Source organism: Numenius arquata, chromosome 17, assembly GCF_964106895.1.
Source record: "Numenius arquata chromosome 17, bNumArq3.hap1.1, whole genome shotgun sequence".
Classification (NCBI taxonomy): domain Eukaryota; kingdom Metazoa; phylum Chordata; class Aves; order Charadriiformes; family Scolopacidae; genus Numenius; species Numenius arquata.
The window spans coordinates 1,188,139-1,207,924 of NC_133592.1; the positions used below are offsets into that span (position 1 = coordinate 1,188,139).

Genomic DNA, 19,786 nt, shown 5'->3' on the forward strand with positions numbered 1-19,786 from the left:
GCAAGCAGGACTAAAGTTAAAAAAAGGAGCTTTAGAAACTTGTCAGTTGTTACAAATGAAGGCAAAGCCCTGCACGTTCCCCCCCTCCCCGTGATGCTCTGCACCCCGCGGCGCTCGGGAGGGAGGGCAAGAGCTGCTCCCCGGGGGTGACAGCACCTGGGAAACCATCCCAGCCCCAGCCATGGATGTGGGAAAGGAGCGCTTGCTCTTTCCAGTCCTTTCCAGTTGAGCCATCATGAGATGGGCAGCAAAAACTACAGCTTCAAAGGCAAAGTCTTGGTGTCTGGATACGCCGTTCTGCCCTGGGCTGGGGTGCAAGGGGGGGTCCGGCAGGTCCTGATTGTGTCTTGTTTCTCTTGCAGAGGGGCTGCTGTGGCCGTGCGAGGCGAAGGACGGACTGGGAGCCACCAGCAGAGCCAGGGCAGTTATTTTTCTGCCTGAAACAAGGGTGGCCAGTGCTTCGGCAAGCCAAGGAGCCGGTCTCTGGGGAAAAAGCTGTTTGTCGGATGCGAACATCCCCCCAGCTGCAGCGAGGGGAGAGGAGCCGCGGATCGAGCACGCTTCGGGAGGGAAAAATACCACTTCGGTTTGGTGTCTAATTAGATATTTACCAGGAAGGAAGGAAAGTTAAAAATAGGGTGACAGTGACTTCAAAGGGTGTTTTTGACTTCTAAGAATAACACCTTTGCTGGCGCCGATTTCAGGAATATCGGCTGTGCCTGGGTGTGAAAGACGGAGGAGACGTTGCAGCTCGGTCGGCAGCCAAGGGAGCAAACCCAGACCCCCACCCCCCGGCAGCAGCAAGGAGGGGACATTGGCATCGCTGCCAGGGCCCGTGGCTCAGCTGCATCCGTGGGGACGCAGTGGAGGGAGTTTAGGGAAAACAAAGCCACCGGTGCCCCGGCACGGGTCGGGGGGGGATGCGTGGCACCATGGGGACCCGCTCCCCACGGGCACTGCTGGTGCTCGCCGTGGCGCTGGCGGGGCTCTCGGCTCCCCAAGCTGCGTACGGGCAGCCCAACTTCATCGTCATCCTGGCGGACGATGTGGGCTGGGGGGATCTCGGGGCCAACTGGGCGGAGACGAAGGAGACCCCGCATTTGGATGAGTTGGCAGCCGAAGGGACGAGGTAATGTCTGTCCCCATTCCCCCACCTTTTCCAAGCATCCCTGGTTACTCTGTCCCGCAGCAAAGGGGGTTTCGCTCCCGCAGGGACCGACGGGCAGAGGGAGTTTCACTGTTGTGGTTTTGGGTGCACGGGGAGAGCACCCAGAGCTCAGCACCTGGGGGTGCAGGTCCATCCATCCCTGCTGGGACCTGCGAGCTTCATTCCCCGCTCCACACCCTCATCCCCGGGGCAGAAGGGGACACGTGGAGGGGAGCAGGGGGGGACAGGGCAGCGTTAGACGACGCAGGGGCTTGTGAGTGAAGGGTCCTTTTTTTTCCTAGGTTTGTGGATTTCCACTCGGCTGCCTCCACTTGCTCCCCATCCCGCGCCTCTCTGCTCACCGGGCGCCTCGGGGCGCGCAATGGAGTGACCCACAACTTCGCCGTCACGTCGGTGGGCGGCCTCCCCCTCAACGAGACCACCCTGGCTGAGGTCCTGCGGGAGGCTGGGTACAGCACGGGGGCTATAGGTAACGCCCGCCAGGCCGAGGGGGTGTCCAGGGTGGGGAGATGGCGGGGGGGGGGACCAGGATGCCCGCATCCATCCCCTGCGAGGAGGTGCCGTGGGTCGTTAGGGAAAACACACAATTAAAGGGAAGTCTGAAGGATCGCGTGGGAGAGATTTTGCACATCCCCCTCGGATTTTGCAATTCAAAGCTTAAAACCTTCCTTTTCAAACACAGGGTATTGCCTGAAATTCAGGCCCGCCCCAGTTCTCCGTTTAAGCTCTAATTGCTTCACCTCACAAGGAACGCGCCGGGTTTTCCTTAGCGAACATGACTCTGCACGGCAGCTCTGCCCTCTCGCATCCCACATCCCGGTGTGATGGTCGGGACAGTGGGGGCCGCTGGCCCCGTGGCTTTGGGCGCCCTCCTGTCGCTGCGGGTCCCCCCCCGACCCTGCGGAGCCCCAGCTGGTAGCGAGCCCTTTCCGCCTGCAGCTCCTGCTGCTTGGCACCTTGTGCTGGCAGAAAAGCCCTCGCTTTCTCCGGTTCCCCTCAGTCTTTGCAGTTCTCCCTCTCGGATGGGCCCGTTGGGTGGGAGCAAACGCGTGCCGGGGGTCAGAGAGTGAAGCTGGTTCTTTGCGAGGGGTTAGAAAGTTGTCTCCTCTGAACTCAAACACATGAAAGAGCCTTTTAAGGCTGGAGACGGCGGAATTGCACAGGCACGAGATACCTTGTGCGGTTTTTTCTGAGTTTCTGAAAAAAAAAAAAAAAAAAAGGCATTCTGGAAGCACGGCCAGCACAAACAAGCAGTCTTTCTTGTTGCTAGATTAAAGCCCCCAGTGCTGCGGGTGCCCCGTGGGTGATGGCTGGTGATGGCTGTCGCTGCATTAACCTCTGAAATGCTGTTCTGTGGCTTCCTCACAGGCAAGTGGCACCTGGGACACCACGGCCGCCATCACCCCAGCTTCCGCGGTAAGGGATGAGCCGGGGGGGACGAGATGAGCGTCCCGCAGCCGCCTTGTCCCTGCCAACACCCTCGCTTGTCCCTCAGGCTTCGACTACTACTTTGGGATCCCCTACAGCCACGACATGGGCTGCACGGACACCCCCGGCTACAACTTACCACCATGCCCACCCTGCCCACGGCACGGCGCGGCTGCCAGGTACAGGGGTGCGGGGGGGTTCGAGCGCTGGCACCGGGACCTCCAGCCCCAAGAGCTGCCCTTTGGTGCTCTGTGCATCTGTTTTCCCCCCCATGGACCCTGCAGGAGGTTGGGGAGGTGGGTCGGTCCCCAGAGCATCGTCCCCTTTCTGCTCCCCTCCTTTCTGCAAGGCCAGGAGACGCTGCCACCCCGGTCCTCATTCCGGTGACGAGCCTGGAATGGCTTCTTCCCGGCAGGGTGGTGAGGAAGGACTGTTACATGGAGGTGGCCCTTCCTCTCTTCGAGAACCTCACCATCATCCAGCAGCCCGTCAACCTCAGCAGCCTGGCAGCTCGCTACGCGGAGGAGGCGGCACGGTTCATCCAGCGGGCCAGGTGAGATGCCACCCACTGTCCCCCGTCCCCTTCATCAGGAGAGCTCCTGGGTCACCACAAATATCTTCTGCTCCTGCTGTGGGGTGTCTGTGGGGCTGCTTCCCCCCGGGCTGCAGAGCCAGAGGAGTTTTGTGGCTGCTCCCCACCACAGAGGGTTTTTCCTTGAGCTCTGCCATGTGCCAGAGCAGGATCTGGTGTTTCCCCGTGGTTCTTGGGAGCAGATCTGGGGGCTCCATGGCTCAGCTTCCCAGCCCACTGGGGGAAGGAGAAGCCACCAGGGCTGTCACTTGTGTCCTGCAGGGCTTGTGGTGGAAGCCTTTTGGTGCATCTCCTCTAAAGGGACCCTGTGTGTTTAAAACCACCATTTCCAAGGAAGGTCCAGCCTTTGAGCTGGGCTGTGCTTCCTTTCTGGGGGTAAAGTGGAGTGAGATCCTGGCTGATGGGGACGGGAGGCAGGGAAGGAAGTGCTGCCATCCCTCTGTCCTCCATCCCCCTGTCTTTGCATTGGCTCGAGGTGGCTCTGCCGGGTGGTGGGGGCACCTCTGTGGGTGGAGGATGCTGGTGGCAACTGGTGCCCACGGCGGCTCCGGTGCCGGGACCAGAACCCACCCCATACATGGGTTTAAATGGGATCTATCCCCATTTATTTTGGGGATAAAGCGCTGGACCCTGGACTTCAGGGTCTGCCTTCCCCAGCCGCGTGGGTACATGAGGAGCCGGGACACGCTCTTCCCCAGGAGCAGAGTGGCTCCTCCGAGACGACGACCCCGAAGCCCTGCTGATGGGTTGTGTAATTTTAATCCCTATTATCGGCGGATTATGAGCTGTGACTTTGCAAAACGCCTCCCTGCAGCGCGAGGAGGGGACGTGCTGCCGGGCAGCCGTGCCAGAGCCCATCCCGCCTGCATCCAGGGATAACACAGACCCGGGGAAGGGCCAGGGCAGGGGGGGTCCTGCGGGGTCCTTGGGAGGAAAGGTTTGTGTAATGGGGGCAAACGAGGGGCTGGGCAGGGAGCAGCCTGTGGGAAAACATCCCCTTACAAGCCTGGGTACTGTTTTGCACACAAAATAACTACCGTTTATCCCCTTTGGGGATCAAGAATCGGCCACAGCGTTGCCCGGCCACCCGCTTGGGATGTGTGCCCGTAGCGGGGCTGCGAGGATGCTCTTGGGCTGTGAAACGGAGCGGGTGAGCTCCGGGTTAATAGGAAAAACCTTTAAACTCCCAGTAGTATTTTGGGGTTATCTGCGTTCATGGAGAACAGGATTAAGCAGGTGCCTGCCTTTTCTCTCCTTCGCTTTGATGGCTTATTCCAGTTTTCCTCTGCCTGACTCATCCATTATGGGGCAACAAAAGAACACCAGATCTGTCATCTCGGTGTTTTTTTAACCAGTTGTGTCAAGGTTGAGCAATTCACGGCAGCGAGACTTGGCTCTGTTCGGGCCGCTTAGAGCGTGGTGAACACGGGAGCAAAAGTCAGGGACGTTTTCTTAAGTTATTTGTTAAATGTTTGCTCAGTTTTCAGGAGAATTCTGAGTTGTCGATGCGAAAAGCAAGGGGTAACGCCACAGTCATGAGTCTGGATGCTGGAGCCCGCCTGGTGCTCCCAGCGGGATGCGAGCTGGGGGAAGCGGCTTTCCCCGCTCCAGGGTCTCTGGCATCCCAAGGGGAAAGGTGCCCCATAGCAGCAGGGGATGCATCAGCACCCCCTGACCCCCAGCACCTTGCAGGGTGAGTGGGGGGAGACACAGCCCTTCCAGGGCATCCAGCGCCGCTGGGGAAGGATGCGGCAGCTCCGGGCGGGATGGGATTTACTCATTTTCCATCCCCAGGTGGGTGACGGGTAAAGGAAGGAAGTGTCGAACGCACGTCAGAGGGGCCCCCAAAGCTTTCTGGAGGCGGCCATGGGGCGGCCGGAGCCGGGGGCGTGCGCGGGCTGGGGCACGTCCCCGGGATCCGGCCCCTCCTCGCCGCTCGCCATCCCACCCTTCCCCTCCGAGGTCCCTGAGGAAGAGCGGGCCTCGTTGGAGGAGATAAATATAGCCGTAAACAAGAAAACAGGACATGTCCTCTGATGATTTAAAAGCAAACAGGCAGCGGGGCAGCGCGCGGCGAGTGAACGTGCCGCGGTCCCTGTCCGGGGCTGCTCGGGGTCGGCGTGAGCATCCTTCTGCCGCTCATCCTCTGCTCAAATCACTGGCGGGGGCCGAGCACTTGCTGGGGAGGGGGAGGAAGGGCCAAAATGGGCCCTGTGAGAGGGGGGAGGGGGGTGGGTGGGTGCCAGGGGTGCACCGGTGTGGGGTGTTTGGCTGGTTGCTGGCTGCGGCACACCGGGAGATGGAGGAAGGGACAAGCTTGTCCCAAATGGGAGGACAGTGGACAACGGGGAGGGCTTTAAGCAGGAGCAGGGGAGAAGTGGATCATGATGGACCAAGCATCCCCCCTGCGAGGGGGGTGGGAGGGTTTGCAGCCGTACGATGCGCCCAAGGTGGTTTTCCCCCCCCAGTGCTGTGGCAGAGGCAGGGGTGGCTGCAGGAGGAAGGGCCACCACTCTGTGTCCCCAGTGCCACCACCCTGGTGACCTCCATCCGCCACCTTCCCCTTCCCTGACCCAGCTGAACACTCTCCCCCTCTTCCCTGCACAGCGACAGCGGCCGCCCCTTCTTCCTCTACTTGGCGCTGGCCCATATGCACGTCCCGCTGGGGGTCCCCCCCTTGCCCGCCGCCTCGGGCAGGGGCATCTATGGAGCCTCCCTGAGTGAGATGGATGCCCTGGTGGGACGGATAAAGCAGGTCGCTGACAGCCACGGAAAGGGCAACACGCTCCTGTGGTTCACAGGTACAGCGGGAAAACCGGCTGCGGTGGCTGGGAGTGACACCGGCACCGGGTGTGCATGGGTGGCGGGGGGGCAGGACCCGTGTTTGTCCCCTGCCCTCGATGCTCCCGGCTCCTCTGTGGATGGGGAGCGATCAGCAGCCACGGCCGAGCTGCCCGGGGCTGCCGCATCGTGAGGACGGGGGTCCTGGGCTACCGTGGCCACTCAACTGGGTGTCCTCCCCGCCACCCCCCCTCCGGCCACGGGGTTGAACCGGCAGGGCTGTGCCTAATTAAACCGCAAATCCTCATTCATTAAGAAGTCCAAATCCGCTCTCGCTGAGCAGCCTCCCTAATGAGGATGTCTTGCTCCTGATGACAGGAACCGCTCCGTTGCTCATTAGCGCCCAAAGCTGGTGGCAACCGTCCCCCCCCCTGCACCCCAGCTCCGCTCCAGCCCCTCACCTGGGACTCGGGCAGCCCTGGCCCTTGAAAATAAACTTTTAGAAATAAAAATAAACAAACCCACTCCTCTCGCTGATGTGGGAAAGCATCACAGGGATGGGAAGGAGGGACGGAGGGGTCACTTGTCCTTTCCTGGCCCCCCCATTGCAGCAGTGCTCCCTGATCCCGGTGTCACTCAAGGGGACGTTTCTTTCTCTTGCAGGTGACAACGGCCCCTGGGCGCAGAAGTGTGAGCTGGGGGGACGCCCCGGGCCCTTCGTGGGGGCCTGGCAGCGGCAGCGAGGTAACCTGGCAGCGTGGGGGGGGCTCCCTGTCCCTCAGGAGGGGCTATTCCACAAAGCCCTTCTTTGCCCGTGGAGGGGGATGTGGGGAGCATTTCACCCCCCAGCCTTTCTGCTGGCTCTGTTGCCTTGAAGACACCCCAGAATAATTTTTTTTTCTTTCAAGCAGCCAAATTTTCCTCTGAAACTGCTGCTGGGGGGAGCTGCCCCCCTGCCCCTGTCCCTGTTACCCCGGAGCTGGAGGCGAGCGGCTGCTGGATTTGCAGATGGGACGCTCTCAGCACCCGAGCCCCATGGCCATCGGCTCCGGCAGGGTCTCGCAGCCCCCAGCCCCATCCCGCCCGGAGCAGCGCACCCACCAGCCCTCCCGGCCCGGCACCACGGGACTTTGCTTTTCTTTCTCCCCACCGTTTTGCTGTTGGGTTGTTGTTTTTTATTATTTTTTTTTCTGCCTTTCCTCCTTTTTCCGGCCAAGCCATCTGCTTGGTGGGTTTATTTCAGCCGGAGCGGCCAGAAGCATGCATGAGTCAGGCGTTTCCCACTTCTGCTTGTATTACGCAGTGTCAACGCGCGCCGGGCTCGGTTCCCCTCTCTGCCCGGGGTCAGCGGGGAGGGAGCCGTGGCCCAGGGGCCGCGGGCAGCCGAGCCTCTTCCCTCCTCCTCCGCTTCCTGATACCTACCCAAGGCGATGCAGCCCCTGGCCGCTTCCCTGGGCAAGCGCTGCCGCCGGGCTGGCTCGCTTTCCCCCTTCCCAGAGCCCTTCCCTGGGCTGGCCCCTGCGGATGAAATCGTAACCTTAATTTTTTATTTTTTATTTTTTTTTTAGTAAACAAACCCTGCTGACGACCTGGGTTGCTCTTGAGCAACCGACGGTCACAAGCTGGAGCGGATGGTACAGGCAGTCCAGCGTTCGGGAACAAAGCTAAGGAAAACACGGCCCCTTTCCAGCATCTCGCTGCCCTGCGAAAACAGCCCGAGCCCCGGCCACCGCGTGGGGCTGGGGAGAAGTCGGGCTGGCAGGGCCCCCGGAGCTGGCTGTAAATACCGCCCGGGAAGGATGACTTCTGAAATCCCTCGGCTGGTTGTTGCAGGGATGTTTTGAAAGCCAGCCCAGTGTTACTGCCTGCTGCCGCCTGGGCTCACGCTGCGAACGCCCCGTGTCCTGGGTGCTGGGTGGGTGGGATGCTCGGCCACCCCATCCTGGGGGGAAAAACCCCTCGAGGAGCGGGAGGGCAGGGGAGGACAGGCTGCTCAGGACTCTATACATTTCACATAGCTCGGCATCTCCGTTTAGGGTCCAACCCAAATTCCAGGGATGTTTTCCACTGATTTTGAGTGGTCGCTGGAGTTGGTCCTTGCTCAGAGAGAGCAGCGCATCCGTGTGAGCTGACACCCCTTCTCCAGTTGGGGACCTTCCTGCAGCCCCTGGTACACCCCAAAAACCCCTCTTTCACCTCGGGGCCGAGAGCCCAGCAAGGGAGATGCTGGGATGGAGACTGCGTTTCAGGGACGTGATGCTGGCTGTGTTTTGAGGAGGTTTCGGAGGCTCCGGACCCAGTGTCCCTGTGCCAGGGACCTGCTGTGCGTGGTGGGAGCGGGACCAGGGGTTTCATCCCAGCATGGGAATGCTCAGTTCAGCTTTCCTGGAAAGCCACAGCCTCTGTGGTCCCCACAGAAAAATCCCTGATTGGGTTTGGGGTGTTTCAGCCCCATTTCACAGCCCAAGTGTTAATATGAGCTCGTTCACAGGCAGCTAAGGTGTCCTGCCCACCAGAGGTGCTTGGGTGGCTGGAGGGAAATACCCACCCTGTGTCCTCCTGGAGACCCCTCGGTCGTGCACGGGAAAGCCCTTGAAATGCAGCTGCCTTACTGTGAGGACGAGATGGCGATTGATATTAATTGCTATAATTGCTATAATTTCCTAGGGTGTCTGAAGGCTGGGGAGGCACCTTGCTTTAGTCGTACGTGATGCGTGTTAGAAGCACCGTTACATTTCCAGTAGCCACAAGACACCCCAGTGCCGGCTCTGTCCCACCGCTTCAGGCCCCGGAGAGATGTTCTTCGGGGGGAGATGCTGAAAGTTTGGGTGGGGAGTGGGAGAGATTGGGGCAGGACGGGCAGCGGGGCCAGAAACCTTTTTCCCGGGACTATTCCTGGTGTCGCCGTCACTGCTGCGTCCGTGCCATACGTGTCCTCTGCCGGTGCGGGTGCGGTGGCATCGCTTGGGAGCACGGGATCAGCCCAGATGCCCATAGTGGTGAGTCCCGGAGAGGCCAGGCTGGGATGGGGACCGGCGCAGGGACGCGGGGGAGCGTGGGGTGGCTGCGCCGCAGCGGGGACATCGCCTCTCTCTTGGCTCTGCCCGGAGGAAATGGCTTTGGGCGAGCGGCGTTGCCATGTGCACGCTGAAAGGCGGGCGGACAAAGGCTGTGCCTGGGAAGTTTGCTCGGTGAATCGGGTTGGGATTTTCTGTTTGCCCCATTCCCAGCCCCTTCCCCCCACAGCTGCCGGGGGCCCTTTGGGCTCCAGCCAAAGCAGAAGCTCTTTAACACCCTTCTACCCATTTCCATGCCCAGCACCCCCATTTCGGTGCTCAGCACCCCTATTTCGGTGCTCAGCATCCCCAGGTGGAGGAAGGGACTGGGCAGCTTCCTCATGCTGTGCTTTTTAAACCCAAGGGCAGAGCGGGGCCGGTTTGGGTGATGTCAGGGAAACAACTGAACAGGTTAATTAGCCGGCAGAGGGGTTATCAGCAGGATGGTGCTTTTTCATGAAGCGGGTTTCCAGCAGGTTCACAGCCCCTGGCAGAAATTCCTACATTTCCCACCTGCTCCATATTCTCTCCAACGTGGAAATCGGGTGGGAAGGTGGCAGCTCCAGCATCTGGCTGTGTTTCTCATCACTTGCTGGAGCAGAAGAGAAAAACAAAGCAGAGCCAAACTGAGCCGCCTTTCCCCCTCCCCTTTTAAAATCCCCTGCAACTCTTCTCCCTCCCCTGACCCAGCTCCGGCTCCAGTGAAATCACCCTCCTTTGGGGTCATTTACTCCATCTCTGCCTCTGAGCAGTTCCTTTCCCAGGGAAACTCCGGGCTCAGGAGTTTTTCCCATCGATGCGAAGCTCCCGGGCAGCGGGATGCTGAGCGCTGCCCTTTTGTCTTGCAGGAGGGAGCTCGGCAAAGCAAACGACCTGGGAAGGAGGGCACCGGGTGCCAGCGCTGGCCTACTGGCCCGGCCACATCCCTGCCAAGCGGACGAGCCACGCTCTGCTCAGGTAGGAGCCCAGATGGATCCCATCGGGAATCGGGGCAGCCCCAGTCGGGAAGCATCCACCATCCCTGAGCTGGGACCCAGGTGACGATGGGGATTTTGGCAGCAGGAGCTGCCCGCGCTGGTTGTTGCCTGCCATGTGCCAGACTCTGTCCTTTTGTCCTCTCCCGAGCCCGTAAGACTTAATGCTTCAGCAAAGAGGAGTTGAAAGGGCTTTTTGTGAGGCCGGAGGATTGGCGTTAGCAGGCTCCGTGTGCCTCCTGCCCGCGGTGGCTGAGTGCCTGCCGATAATTAAAAGATGACGATGTTCCCTCTCTCCACCAAGAAGCAGGCTTAGGCTTTGTGGTTTGTGAATGGCTTTATGTGGAGGAGGGTGCGGTTGTGGGAAAGGCTGGCCGGAGCGATGGTGCTTGCAATCAGCGCAGGATGCGGCCGGGCCAGGCGGCAGAGGGATGACTTCTGCTCTTTCCAGCCGGAGCGGAGGGGAAGGGCTGCTGGGTCCCGCTCCTCGCCTTGCCGGGGGGCCCTGCACCGCGGAGGGGTCCGTATCGCAGCAATATTGCACCTCTGCATGCAGCAACTGCACCCCTCTTTACAGCCCTCCTTTGCAGCATGGGGGGCACAGCCTGGGCTGGGGGCGGCGGTGGGATGCCCCATCCCCTTTCATAGAATCACAGAATGGTTTGGGTGGGAAGGGACCTTAAAGCCCCCCCAGTGCCACCCCCTGCCCTGGGCAGGGACACCTCCCACCAGCCCAGGTTGCTCCAAGCCCCCTCCAACCTGGCCTTGAACCCCTCCAGGGATGGGGCAGCCACAGCTTCTCTGGGCAACCTGGGCCAGGCTCTCACCACCCTCACAGCAAAGAAGTTCTTCCCCAGATCTCAGCTCCATCTCCCCTCTTTCACTGTCAAATCCTCATCCTATGCCGGTCTACCCTATCCCTCATCCCCCTCATCCTAGGGCTCCCCTCTCTGATCAAGAGTCCCTCCCCACCTTTCCTGGAGCCCCTTGAGGGACTGAAGGGCTTCATCCCCTGAAGCACCCGACGGTGGGGCTGGGAGTGTTGCTGGGTGTTGGGAAAGTGTCCCAGCTGCGGGAAGCGGGTCCTGACTCGTGGGCCTGGGTGAGGCATTGGGTGTTTCTAAGGTCCATGAGATAAGGTGGAGCCACTCACTCCTACGTGGCCTGAAGGCAGCTCTGGGAGCTGGATTTTTGCAAGTGGGGGAAGGTTCGGGGCGTGGGGTTGGGCACTGGAGGGGATGGGGCGCTCGCAGCACCCCTTGGCCTTCGCCTCCAAACCCTTCTCCTCCACAATGAGTGATGGACACGGAGCAGAGCTGCCAACCCCTGCCCGCTCCGGTGGCTGGGACCGTGCAGTGCAGGATCAGTGCCCGTCCCCATCCCCCTGTCTCACCAGTCTCCTCACCCCCCTGCAGCCCTCAGCTGAGCCCAGGCATTCCCTTTATCTCCTCAAAGACCTTATCTCCTGCATTTTCCAGTTCCAGTCCAGCAGGTTGGACAGCTGGAAATCTATAAAGCCAGCAGCAGCACAGGCTTTGGTGCACGCTGGGTTCTCAGAAAGCGGCTCTGTAGCTCCTAAGTAGTCACAGCAAATCCAGTGTCCCCCCCAGCATTGCCATGGGGCCATGCCCGGCTGTGCAGGGTGATGCCCTGGCATCAGGAAGAGGCAACCCCCTGTTTGGGAGGTGTCACAGAGCCAGCGCGGGGCACGAGAGCGATGGCACGTGCTCAGAAAGGTGCCACCGCTGTGGTCCTGGCCATGGCCTGAGCTCTGACAGGGGATGCAGAGGGACACGGAGGGATGTGGAGGGACGTGGAGGGATGTGGAGGGATGTGGAGAGACATGGAGGGACATGGAGGGATGTGGAGGGATGTGGAGGGCAGGGGCTGCTCAGTGCTCACGGTGTGTCGGGGCAGGTGGCTTTTCTCTGCACCTAGAGTCACTCTTGGGGACATCCCTCAAAGGACAAGCATGTGAAATAGGGCGGTTGAAGGCTTGTCCCCCCAGCTGACGGGGAAGACCAAGAAGCTGGGGAGGGAATGAAATCTGTGTGCGGATGTGGCTGGGAGTCCTCTGCACGCAAGGAGGGACCTCCGTCTGGTGGGGTCCCCCGGGAAGGGCAGGAGCTGGGCAAGGGCAGGCGTTAACCACCTGCATGAGCCTCCTTCTGCCCCTGAGGTTATGAAAATGCTGGCAGCCTTTGCCATCCAGCTTGGGAGAAGAGCCTGCTCCTGGCCTCTCCCCGGCATGGCTTGGCTTCGCATCCTTCCCGGCACAGGGAGCGGCGGGGTGAGCGAGGGTGAGCGTGCCCGGGGGGGCCGGGGAAGCTGAAGCCAGCAGAGAAATGCTGATGCCATTGCTGCAGACCTGCACCTGCACGCTGGTTTCTGCAGAAAACTGCCTTGTCGGCTTTTCTTAATTATATTTAATTGCCGGAGTCACCCGCCGTGCTTCTGCCCTTCCTTGCCCCAACCCGAAGTAGGGCACGGCAGAAATAGGTCAGTGGGGTGGTGAAGAAGCAGCAAATTGCATCACCCAGGCAGTGCCGGCGGCGTGGGGCTGGGCAGGTTGGGCAAGCGGTGGGGTGCGGGGAGAGCTGGCTCAGCCGCCTGCGCCGGGGCAGCACCCGCTGCCGCCCCCCTGCCCGGGATGCGGGTGGCCATCCCCGGGCAGCAGGCAGGGACCTGCCCCTCCCCAGGCTCCGCCGGCCCCTTTTCCCTCCGTGTTCGGGGCAACAGCGGGAGGTTGGAGTGACTTTATTTATTGAACCTCTCTTGGCCAGGGCAGGGGGGTGGCAGCGTGGCTTCCCCTTTCCCCGCAGTCGTGGCTTCCCAAGATGTGCCTGCTGGCGGGCCCTTTGCTTTGATGCTGACTTTGTCCAAAATCCCATTCTTTCATGCTTTTTTCCACGGGGCACACCTGTGGATCTCCGACCGCCTCTGTTCTGTTCTCAGTCACGTTGTCCTCCCACCTCGGTGACGGTTTCCAGCGGCCCCGTCCCTGGGTCGGGGATGGTACAACCATGGGAGCACCCGCCTGCGCCGTGCTGGGGGCCGCATCCCCCGGGTGCTGAGCACCCCCGGGACCGGGATTGCGCCGACCGTTTCGGGTGGACCCGGGCTGACCCCAGCGAGGTGCCTGCAGGGATGTGCCAGCATTTTTTTCGGCGCCTCCCAGCTCTCCCGGCCGCTGGGGCCGTCCCCGCCAGCGCGTCGTACCGGGGCTGCCTCTCAGCAGTGTTTGTTCTTATTTGTTCTCTCCGTCTCTTAGCAGCTGAATTAAAACCCGTTGAATGGGAGAACGGGGGGCCCTGAAGCCCTGGGCTCTTTTCTCTCCCGGCTCACGCAGCCGCCATCGCTCACCGGGCAGGAGCAAGAGGGTGGCAGGACCGGGGTGGCAGGACCCTGGGTACCCCCAACTTGGGTGACCTGGTGTTTTCGCCTCCCCCAAGAATTTCCTTGCCCCAACTGAGCCCCTGGGGTTTCAACTCCCCGGGCCGCTGGCACGAGGGTTTTGCAGCCGAGGGATGAGGGATGAGTCCCCGCTGGTCGCTCGGCGCCGGTGGCTCTGCTGCTCATCAGCTCCCGTGCCATGGCCTCGTCCCCGGGGGGGGACAGCGCTGTGATGTGTCATTGGCCACACCTGATGGGAACTAACAACATCCCACTGTCCCCCGGGGGCACGGGACGCCCCGGTGCGAGGTGGCTCCTTGTAGAGGTGTGGGGTCACCCTGCCACCAGGTCTGCGAGAGAGAGGGACGTGCTGGGTGGTGGCAGGGGGGACGGACGCTTGTGCCTCGCAGGAGTGGGACACGGAGGGTGGGGGTGAGATGCGGGGGCTGTGAGCCGGCTCTCCCCCATCCCACCGGAATCAAGCCCAGACCCTGCTGGGCAATGTGGCCCGTGCCCAGGCTCTCAAGGGGCTCGTGGCAGAGCCAGGCGGTCCCCATCCCGCCCCAGCACTGACTTTGCTCCACCTGTGGTCCTTCTGCGCCGCGGGGGCGTCCCGGCGGGTGGGGAATCGCTGTGGCCGAGCTCTGGCCCTGGGGCCACAGGCGGCAGCAGGAAAGACTCTCCCCTTCGGCATCCCTATGGAGCCGGAGGGACACCGGGTCACCCGCTCCTTCCCTGCCTCCCTCCGCACTGGGAAGCCATCGAGGATGAGCCCCGAGTGCTTTTTTTTTGTGGCTGAGGCCCCTGAAAAACCCGAGAGGTTTACGGTGGAAATGCTGACGGGCGTTTTGGTGGGAGTGCACAAAATAGCACCGCTCTCATTTTCCATTCTGGCTGCGCCGGCTCGTGCTGCGCCATGCAAAAGCGAGACCACATTTTCCTGGGGCGACGGGATTTGCTGTCATTGGCGTAAAAAGTCCCTGTGCTAGCACTTTCTCCGGAGGGTGACCTGCTGGTGTGTCCCGGGGGGGGGGACAGGAGGGCGGGAGGGGGCTGCCCTGCGGGGTCGGGGGGAGCGGCAGATGCTGGCTGAAGCCCCAGCGCCTGGCGAGCGGCCGCGCCGGGGGCGGGAGGTGTGCGAGGCGAGGGCTTGCCGGGGCCGACGCGCTGCTTGAAGCCGGTTTTAACCTTTTCCGCAGAGCTCGGCGGTTGGGATGGGTGCTGGGAAGCAGCCGGTGTCATCCTCCCCCCCACTCAAAGCACTCCCCTGCCATCAGTGCACCGAGTGCCCCCCTCGAGCGAGGGGCTGTGGGGTGCAGGTGGGGTTGGGGGGACCCTTTGGGGATCTTTGCTCCTTGCTCTGATGAAAGTCACCTCTTTCCCCAGCACCCTGGACATCTTCCCCACGCTGGTGGCCCTGGCTGGGGCGGCGCTCCCCCCGAACAGGCGCTTCGACGGCTCGGACGTGTCCCCGGTTCTCTTTGGGTGGTCGGACGTGGGGCACAAGGTAAGGCAGAGCCATCCCCCCCGGGTCATGTCCCCCTCCTGACAGCAGGTCCCACCACCTCTGGGCTAAAGCAGGTAAGTGGGGGGCGGAAAGGCTCAGAGCTGGCGATGTGAAGATCCAGAGGAGCATCGTCCCCAGGTCTGGAGGAGGGGGGACAGCCGGAGAAGGTTGGGTGCTGCCCCCAGGCTTGGGGCACTGGGGTAAAAGGGCTTTGGGATTAGCAAAGAGCTGTCTTAGCTAAGAGAAATGCTTCCTCCATAAATCTGGGATGAAAATGCCTGTGTGTGCAGCCTGGCATGCCTTCTCCTGCACGGCAGGGGACAGGGGACACCAGGGGGACTGTCCCAGGGGACACCATCCCGGGGGACGATGCTGGGGTTTGTCTGCCCGCACGGCAGCCCCGCGGTGCCCGGCACGGTGTTCTCCTCTCCCACTGCAAAAGGTACGCCAGGCTGGGAAACAAAAGATCCCAGGGACTCAGACCTGGTTGTACCCGCTGTATTTATGGTGCCAGATCGGGACATAACGAAGCCCTCCTTCTCCCAGCGCCTCGGCTGGGGAACGTGCCCGTTACTGGTGTTCAAGTGGGGCAGCCCGCCCCGTACCCTGCAGCTCTGCCCAGACAAAAGGAGCTGCTGACAGCTCTTTTAAGCCTAAAAATCGCAGTTAGCAGAACAAGCAGTATGGCGATACATTTTTCTCGGAGTTGCACAAGATTTTTGCAGACCCAAAAGAAAAAGGAAAAAAAAATAATAAATGGCTTTAATAGCAGTCCCGCAGATAAAGCCTGATTCTGCTTTTAAAGTCCACCCTCCCGCGAGCACCACGAGCCAGCTCCCAGCGGGGAGCTTGGATTCGCTTTCTGCGTCCATCAGGGTTTTGGTATTTGCTTCGGATTTACGGAACCCTCGCTGAACCGTGAGATGAAGCGGGGAAGCGGATGGGATGTGGCCAGCGTGCTCCGTGGTGCTCCTTGGGATTAACCCTCTGCTCCTGCGCCTGTGGCACTGGGAGGGGGGGACCGGCATTTTGCTGGGGGCAATAGTTTGCTGGGAATGATGGTTTGCTCGGAGAAATGGTTTGCTGGGAACCATGGTTTGCTGGGAGTGACGGTTCGTTTGGAGCGATGGTTCGTTTGGAGCGATGGTTCGCTGGGAGCGATGGTTTGCTGGGAGCGATGGTTTGCTGGGCCTCAGGGTGCGGTGGAGGGGCACAGTCCCGTGCCATCCAGTCCCATGTGTTTCAGGCCAAGGCATAAAGTCCTGAGCTAGAAGCAGACACTACCCCAGGCTCCCCCAGCATCACCCTGTGCTTTTCTTGGGGTGTTCTGCTGCTATGGGGGGGATTAACCCCTGCAGGGCTGGGAGCCGGGGGGCACAGCTGGGTTGTTCCTGCCCATCCCAGCAGTATGAGCAAGGTGGACATCCCCAGGGGACGCCATCCATCTGCCACGGGATGGGGTGACCTTGGGGGGGACACGGAGTGCCCCCCGCTCCAGCCCTGCAAGGTGATGGGGAGAAAGCGTGTGTCCCCGCTCCCTCCCCTCTTGGCTCCCTGCCTTTCGTTTCCCACTTGCCAGACAGAACCCCCCCCTTTGATGTTGCAGGGTTTTCCTTGACACAAACCCTCCCAAAAGCTGCTCCTTTGTTCGCCCCGCTGCCACCGATGGCTCTTTCCAGACTGGGGCCCTGGGGGGGGGGCTGAGGGTCCCCAGCCCAAGCACCCGGCACCGGCTCGACCTGGGATGGGGCTGGGGCGACACTAAGGTCCTGCTCCGAGCGAAGGCTGTTCACAGTAAAAATAAACACATCCTACAAAACGTGTCCAGGGTACCAGTGTCAGACAAATGGGCTCTTTCCATGAGCTTAATGGCAGAGGGGTGTGTGCCTGCCCCCCCCTTCGCTTGCGCAAACAGCCCAGAGCACTGAGGTCAGACAGGTTTTCTGGGGAAAAAAGGCTTTTCTCCCCCTCCCCCCATTTTTTTTTTTCTGTTATTAAATTAAAGTAACAAAGTCAAAGAGCAATAGCGGGGTTGCAGACCTGGGAATGTTTCTTCAAAGGGCTCAGTTGAAACAAGCTCCTTAATTCTGCAGTAAATGAGAATAGATTTTCTCAGTGCAGGGTTCTAGGAGCCGGTTTGGGAAGGTGCTGGTTGGCAGCGAGGGAGGTCGGAGTCCCTCCGCAGTGAGATTTGTGTCCCAGCTGCGCTGCTGAAGGTGGCGCCGAGCGGCCACAGGGTGTAGGCAAAGCTGGAAGCAGAAAATCGGTTCAGTTCCTGGTTCCTGGCTTCACGGGCCCTGGAATGTTCGCTGATGGAGCTTTGGAGCTCTTTTATTCTGGCTGAGGAGCGTCAGCATAAGGGGACTCTGTGGCAGGGGTTTCCTCCTCGCAGCAGGTTTGCACTGCACCTCCTCTTCCACTGCACCCCCTTAATTTTTTTCCCTAGGGTATGATTTTTTAGCCAAATTCCAGAAGGTGAATTTTCTCTTTAATTTACCTTGCGCTGGAGGGCAGTAAAGGAAACCAGGAGCGTTTGGAAATCACCCCTCACCTGGAATCCTGGCGGGTCTTGGATGAGTTACCAACCGGCCCCGGGAGGAGGCGGCCGCATCCAGACCAGGCAGCGGGGGATCCACACCTCGGGGGGGGACACACGGGAGGTGCCCGTCGGTGCCGCGTGCCGGGGCACCTGCTAAGCCATTACCCTCCTCATCAGCTGCGAACGCTGTTACTAAACTCGGCACCGCAGCTGCCTACAACCCCGGCAGATGTTTCTAATTCTTAGCACAGTGGAAATTTCTTGAATCGCTTTTAAACTCGGTTCCCAGGGAGGAAACCTCGAGTGACTCATCCCTCAGCGAAGCCATTGGCTCCGCGGCAGATATTATCTCCATCCAGCTCACTTGTCTTCTCGCTCCCGGGTGCCAAAGCAGTCGTCCTGTGCAGATCAAGTGTCCTAAATACTGAAAGGGAGAGAGACTCGACCCACCCTTCCCTCCTTCCCTTCCTTTCACCCCCGTTCCCTGTGCCGGGGGGGCTGTTGTTAGGGAAGGGAGCGCTCGCACAGCGGGGTGAGTCAGCGGCGGGGACGGACCCGGGGTGATGTTCCAGCCCCTCACCTCCCCGGGCAGTCTCTGCTTCGCGTGAGCTCAGCCCCGGCCTCCCGCTGGCCCCGGGACACGGGTCGGCTCCCTTAGATGTCCCTGCCGCTGGCTGAGCCTGAGGACCAAGGGAGATGGGTGTCTCTCGTGGGGCAGTGGTGGGTGACACAGAGCACCTGAACTATTCTGCCCTGCTCAAAGCACCTTGGGCATCCCTTTCTTGCAGTAGGATTGGTCTGGGGAGGTAAATTCTGGGGGTCCTGCAGGCACAGGAGAGATGCTGGTGTTTCCTGGTGCCCTCTTGCTGTCACCCCACCCTTCAGCCAGCAACACTGGGATGGTTGCTGAGTCCGGAGGCTAAATGGTGTCCTACAGGAGAGACAGGGAGGGACTCTTGATGAGGGAGGGGAGCCATAGGAGGAGGGGGAAAGGTTTGACACTGAAAGAGGGGAGATGGAGCTGAGATCTGGGGAAGAACTTCTTTGCTGTGAGGGTGGTGAGAGCCTGGCCCAGGTTGCCCAGAGAAGCTGTGGCTGCCCCATCCCTGGAGGGGTTCAAGGCCAGGTTGGAGGGGGCTTGGAGCAACCTGGTCTGGTGGGAGGTGTCCCTGCCCAGGGCAGGGGGTGGCACTGGGGGGGCTTTAAGGTCCCTTCCCACCCAAACCATTCTGTGATTCTATGACGTGGTCCTGTCTGGGGCGGGAGCGGGTTTCACAGAGCAGGTTTGCTCTGCAGCGGGCTGACGGGCACTTGTCTGTTCTTCCCTCAGGTTCTGCTGCACCCCAACAGCGGGGCAGCTGGGAAGGACGGCGAGATAGAGACGCTCCGGCTGGCCCAGTACAAGGCGTTTTACACCACAGGTACCGTCTCCCTTTTAAGGATCGTAAAGTCTGGGAAAAAATTTCTGGAATTCTTGGTTTCCTGCAGATACAGGTGAAAACCAACGCAGGTTAATTCAAGCAAGAGCGAACCCAGTGAGGTTTGTGCCTCCTTGTGTCCGTGCGATGGGCTTTGCAGCCCGGGGCTGTTGGCCTCAGAAGCACCAGTCGAGCAGCAGGACCCCGACTCCCAAAGCTGGGACACAGCGGGACTGGGCCGTCACGGGTGGGTGAGGAATACAGAGGTGATCCCTGGGCAGCCTGGAACTCCGGGGTTTTTCTCTCGTTTGCTCCCTAGGAGGGGCGATGGCTTGCGATGGGAGCATCGGGCCAGCTGAGCATCACCAGCCACCCCTCGTTTTCAATCTGGATCGCGATATCCAGGAGCAGGAGCCTTTGGACGTGGCATCCAGAGAGTATCGGGCAGTGCTACCTGCCCTCAGCAGGGCTTACGCCCAGGCTCTGCAGGACATTGCGACAGACAACGTCTCGCTTGCAGATTACTCCAGAGACCCCTCGGCGACTCCCTGCTGCGACGCGCGGCACGTGGCCTGTCGCTGCCGAGCGCCCGGGGCTCCCGCTGCCACCCCGCACCCTCGCACGGAGAGAAGAGCCCCCCGCCTTTGTCTTTAGGCAAATAATGGCTCAGGCTGCTCCTCTCCCCCGGTCTGGTTTGTTGTTCCTGCTGGCTCCGGGCTGGAGGTTGGCCACGGAGGAGAGGGAAGGGAGGCTGCGGTCCCTGAGCGGGCGAGTTGTGGGTCTGGGTGAGCACACGGAGGGTCCCCTCTGCTGCGGAGCGGGACCGTCACCCTGGCAGAGCAGGGCACTGGTCCCTCTGGGCTTATGGAGGGAGACAGGCTTTTTTTTGTAGGGCCCTTTAGCTGAGAAAAAGCCAGCTCTTGGATTAAA

The 19,786-nt window shown here is 60.9% G+C and overlaps 1 protein-coding gene across 1 annotated transcript; it reads left to right on the forward strand.

Annotated features, from left to right (window-relative positions):
* Positions 1-932: 932 nt before the first annotated feature.
* ARSG (arylsulfatase G) lies at positions 933-19,510 on the forward strand. The gene is made up of 11 exons (XM_074160324.1): positions 933-1,129; positions 1,450-1,637; positions 2,537-2,584; positions 2,664-2,775; positions 3,012-3,149; positions 5,796-5,989; positions 6,633-6,713; positions 9,874-9,982; positions 14,779-14,899; positions 18,769-18,859; positions 19,176-19,510. Exons 1-11 carry the CDS (start codon positions 933-935, stop codon positions 19,508-19,510), a joined length of 1,614 nt encoding a protein of 537 aa, XP_074016425.1.
* Positions 19,511-19,786: the final 276 nt, after the last annotated feature.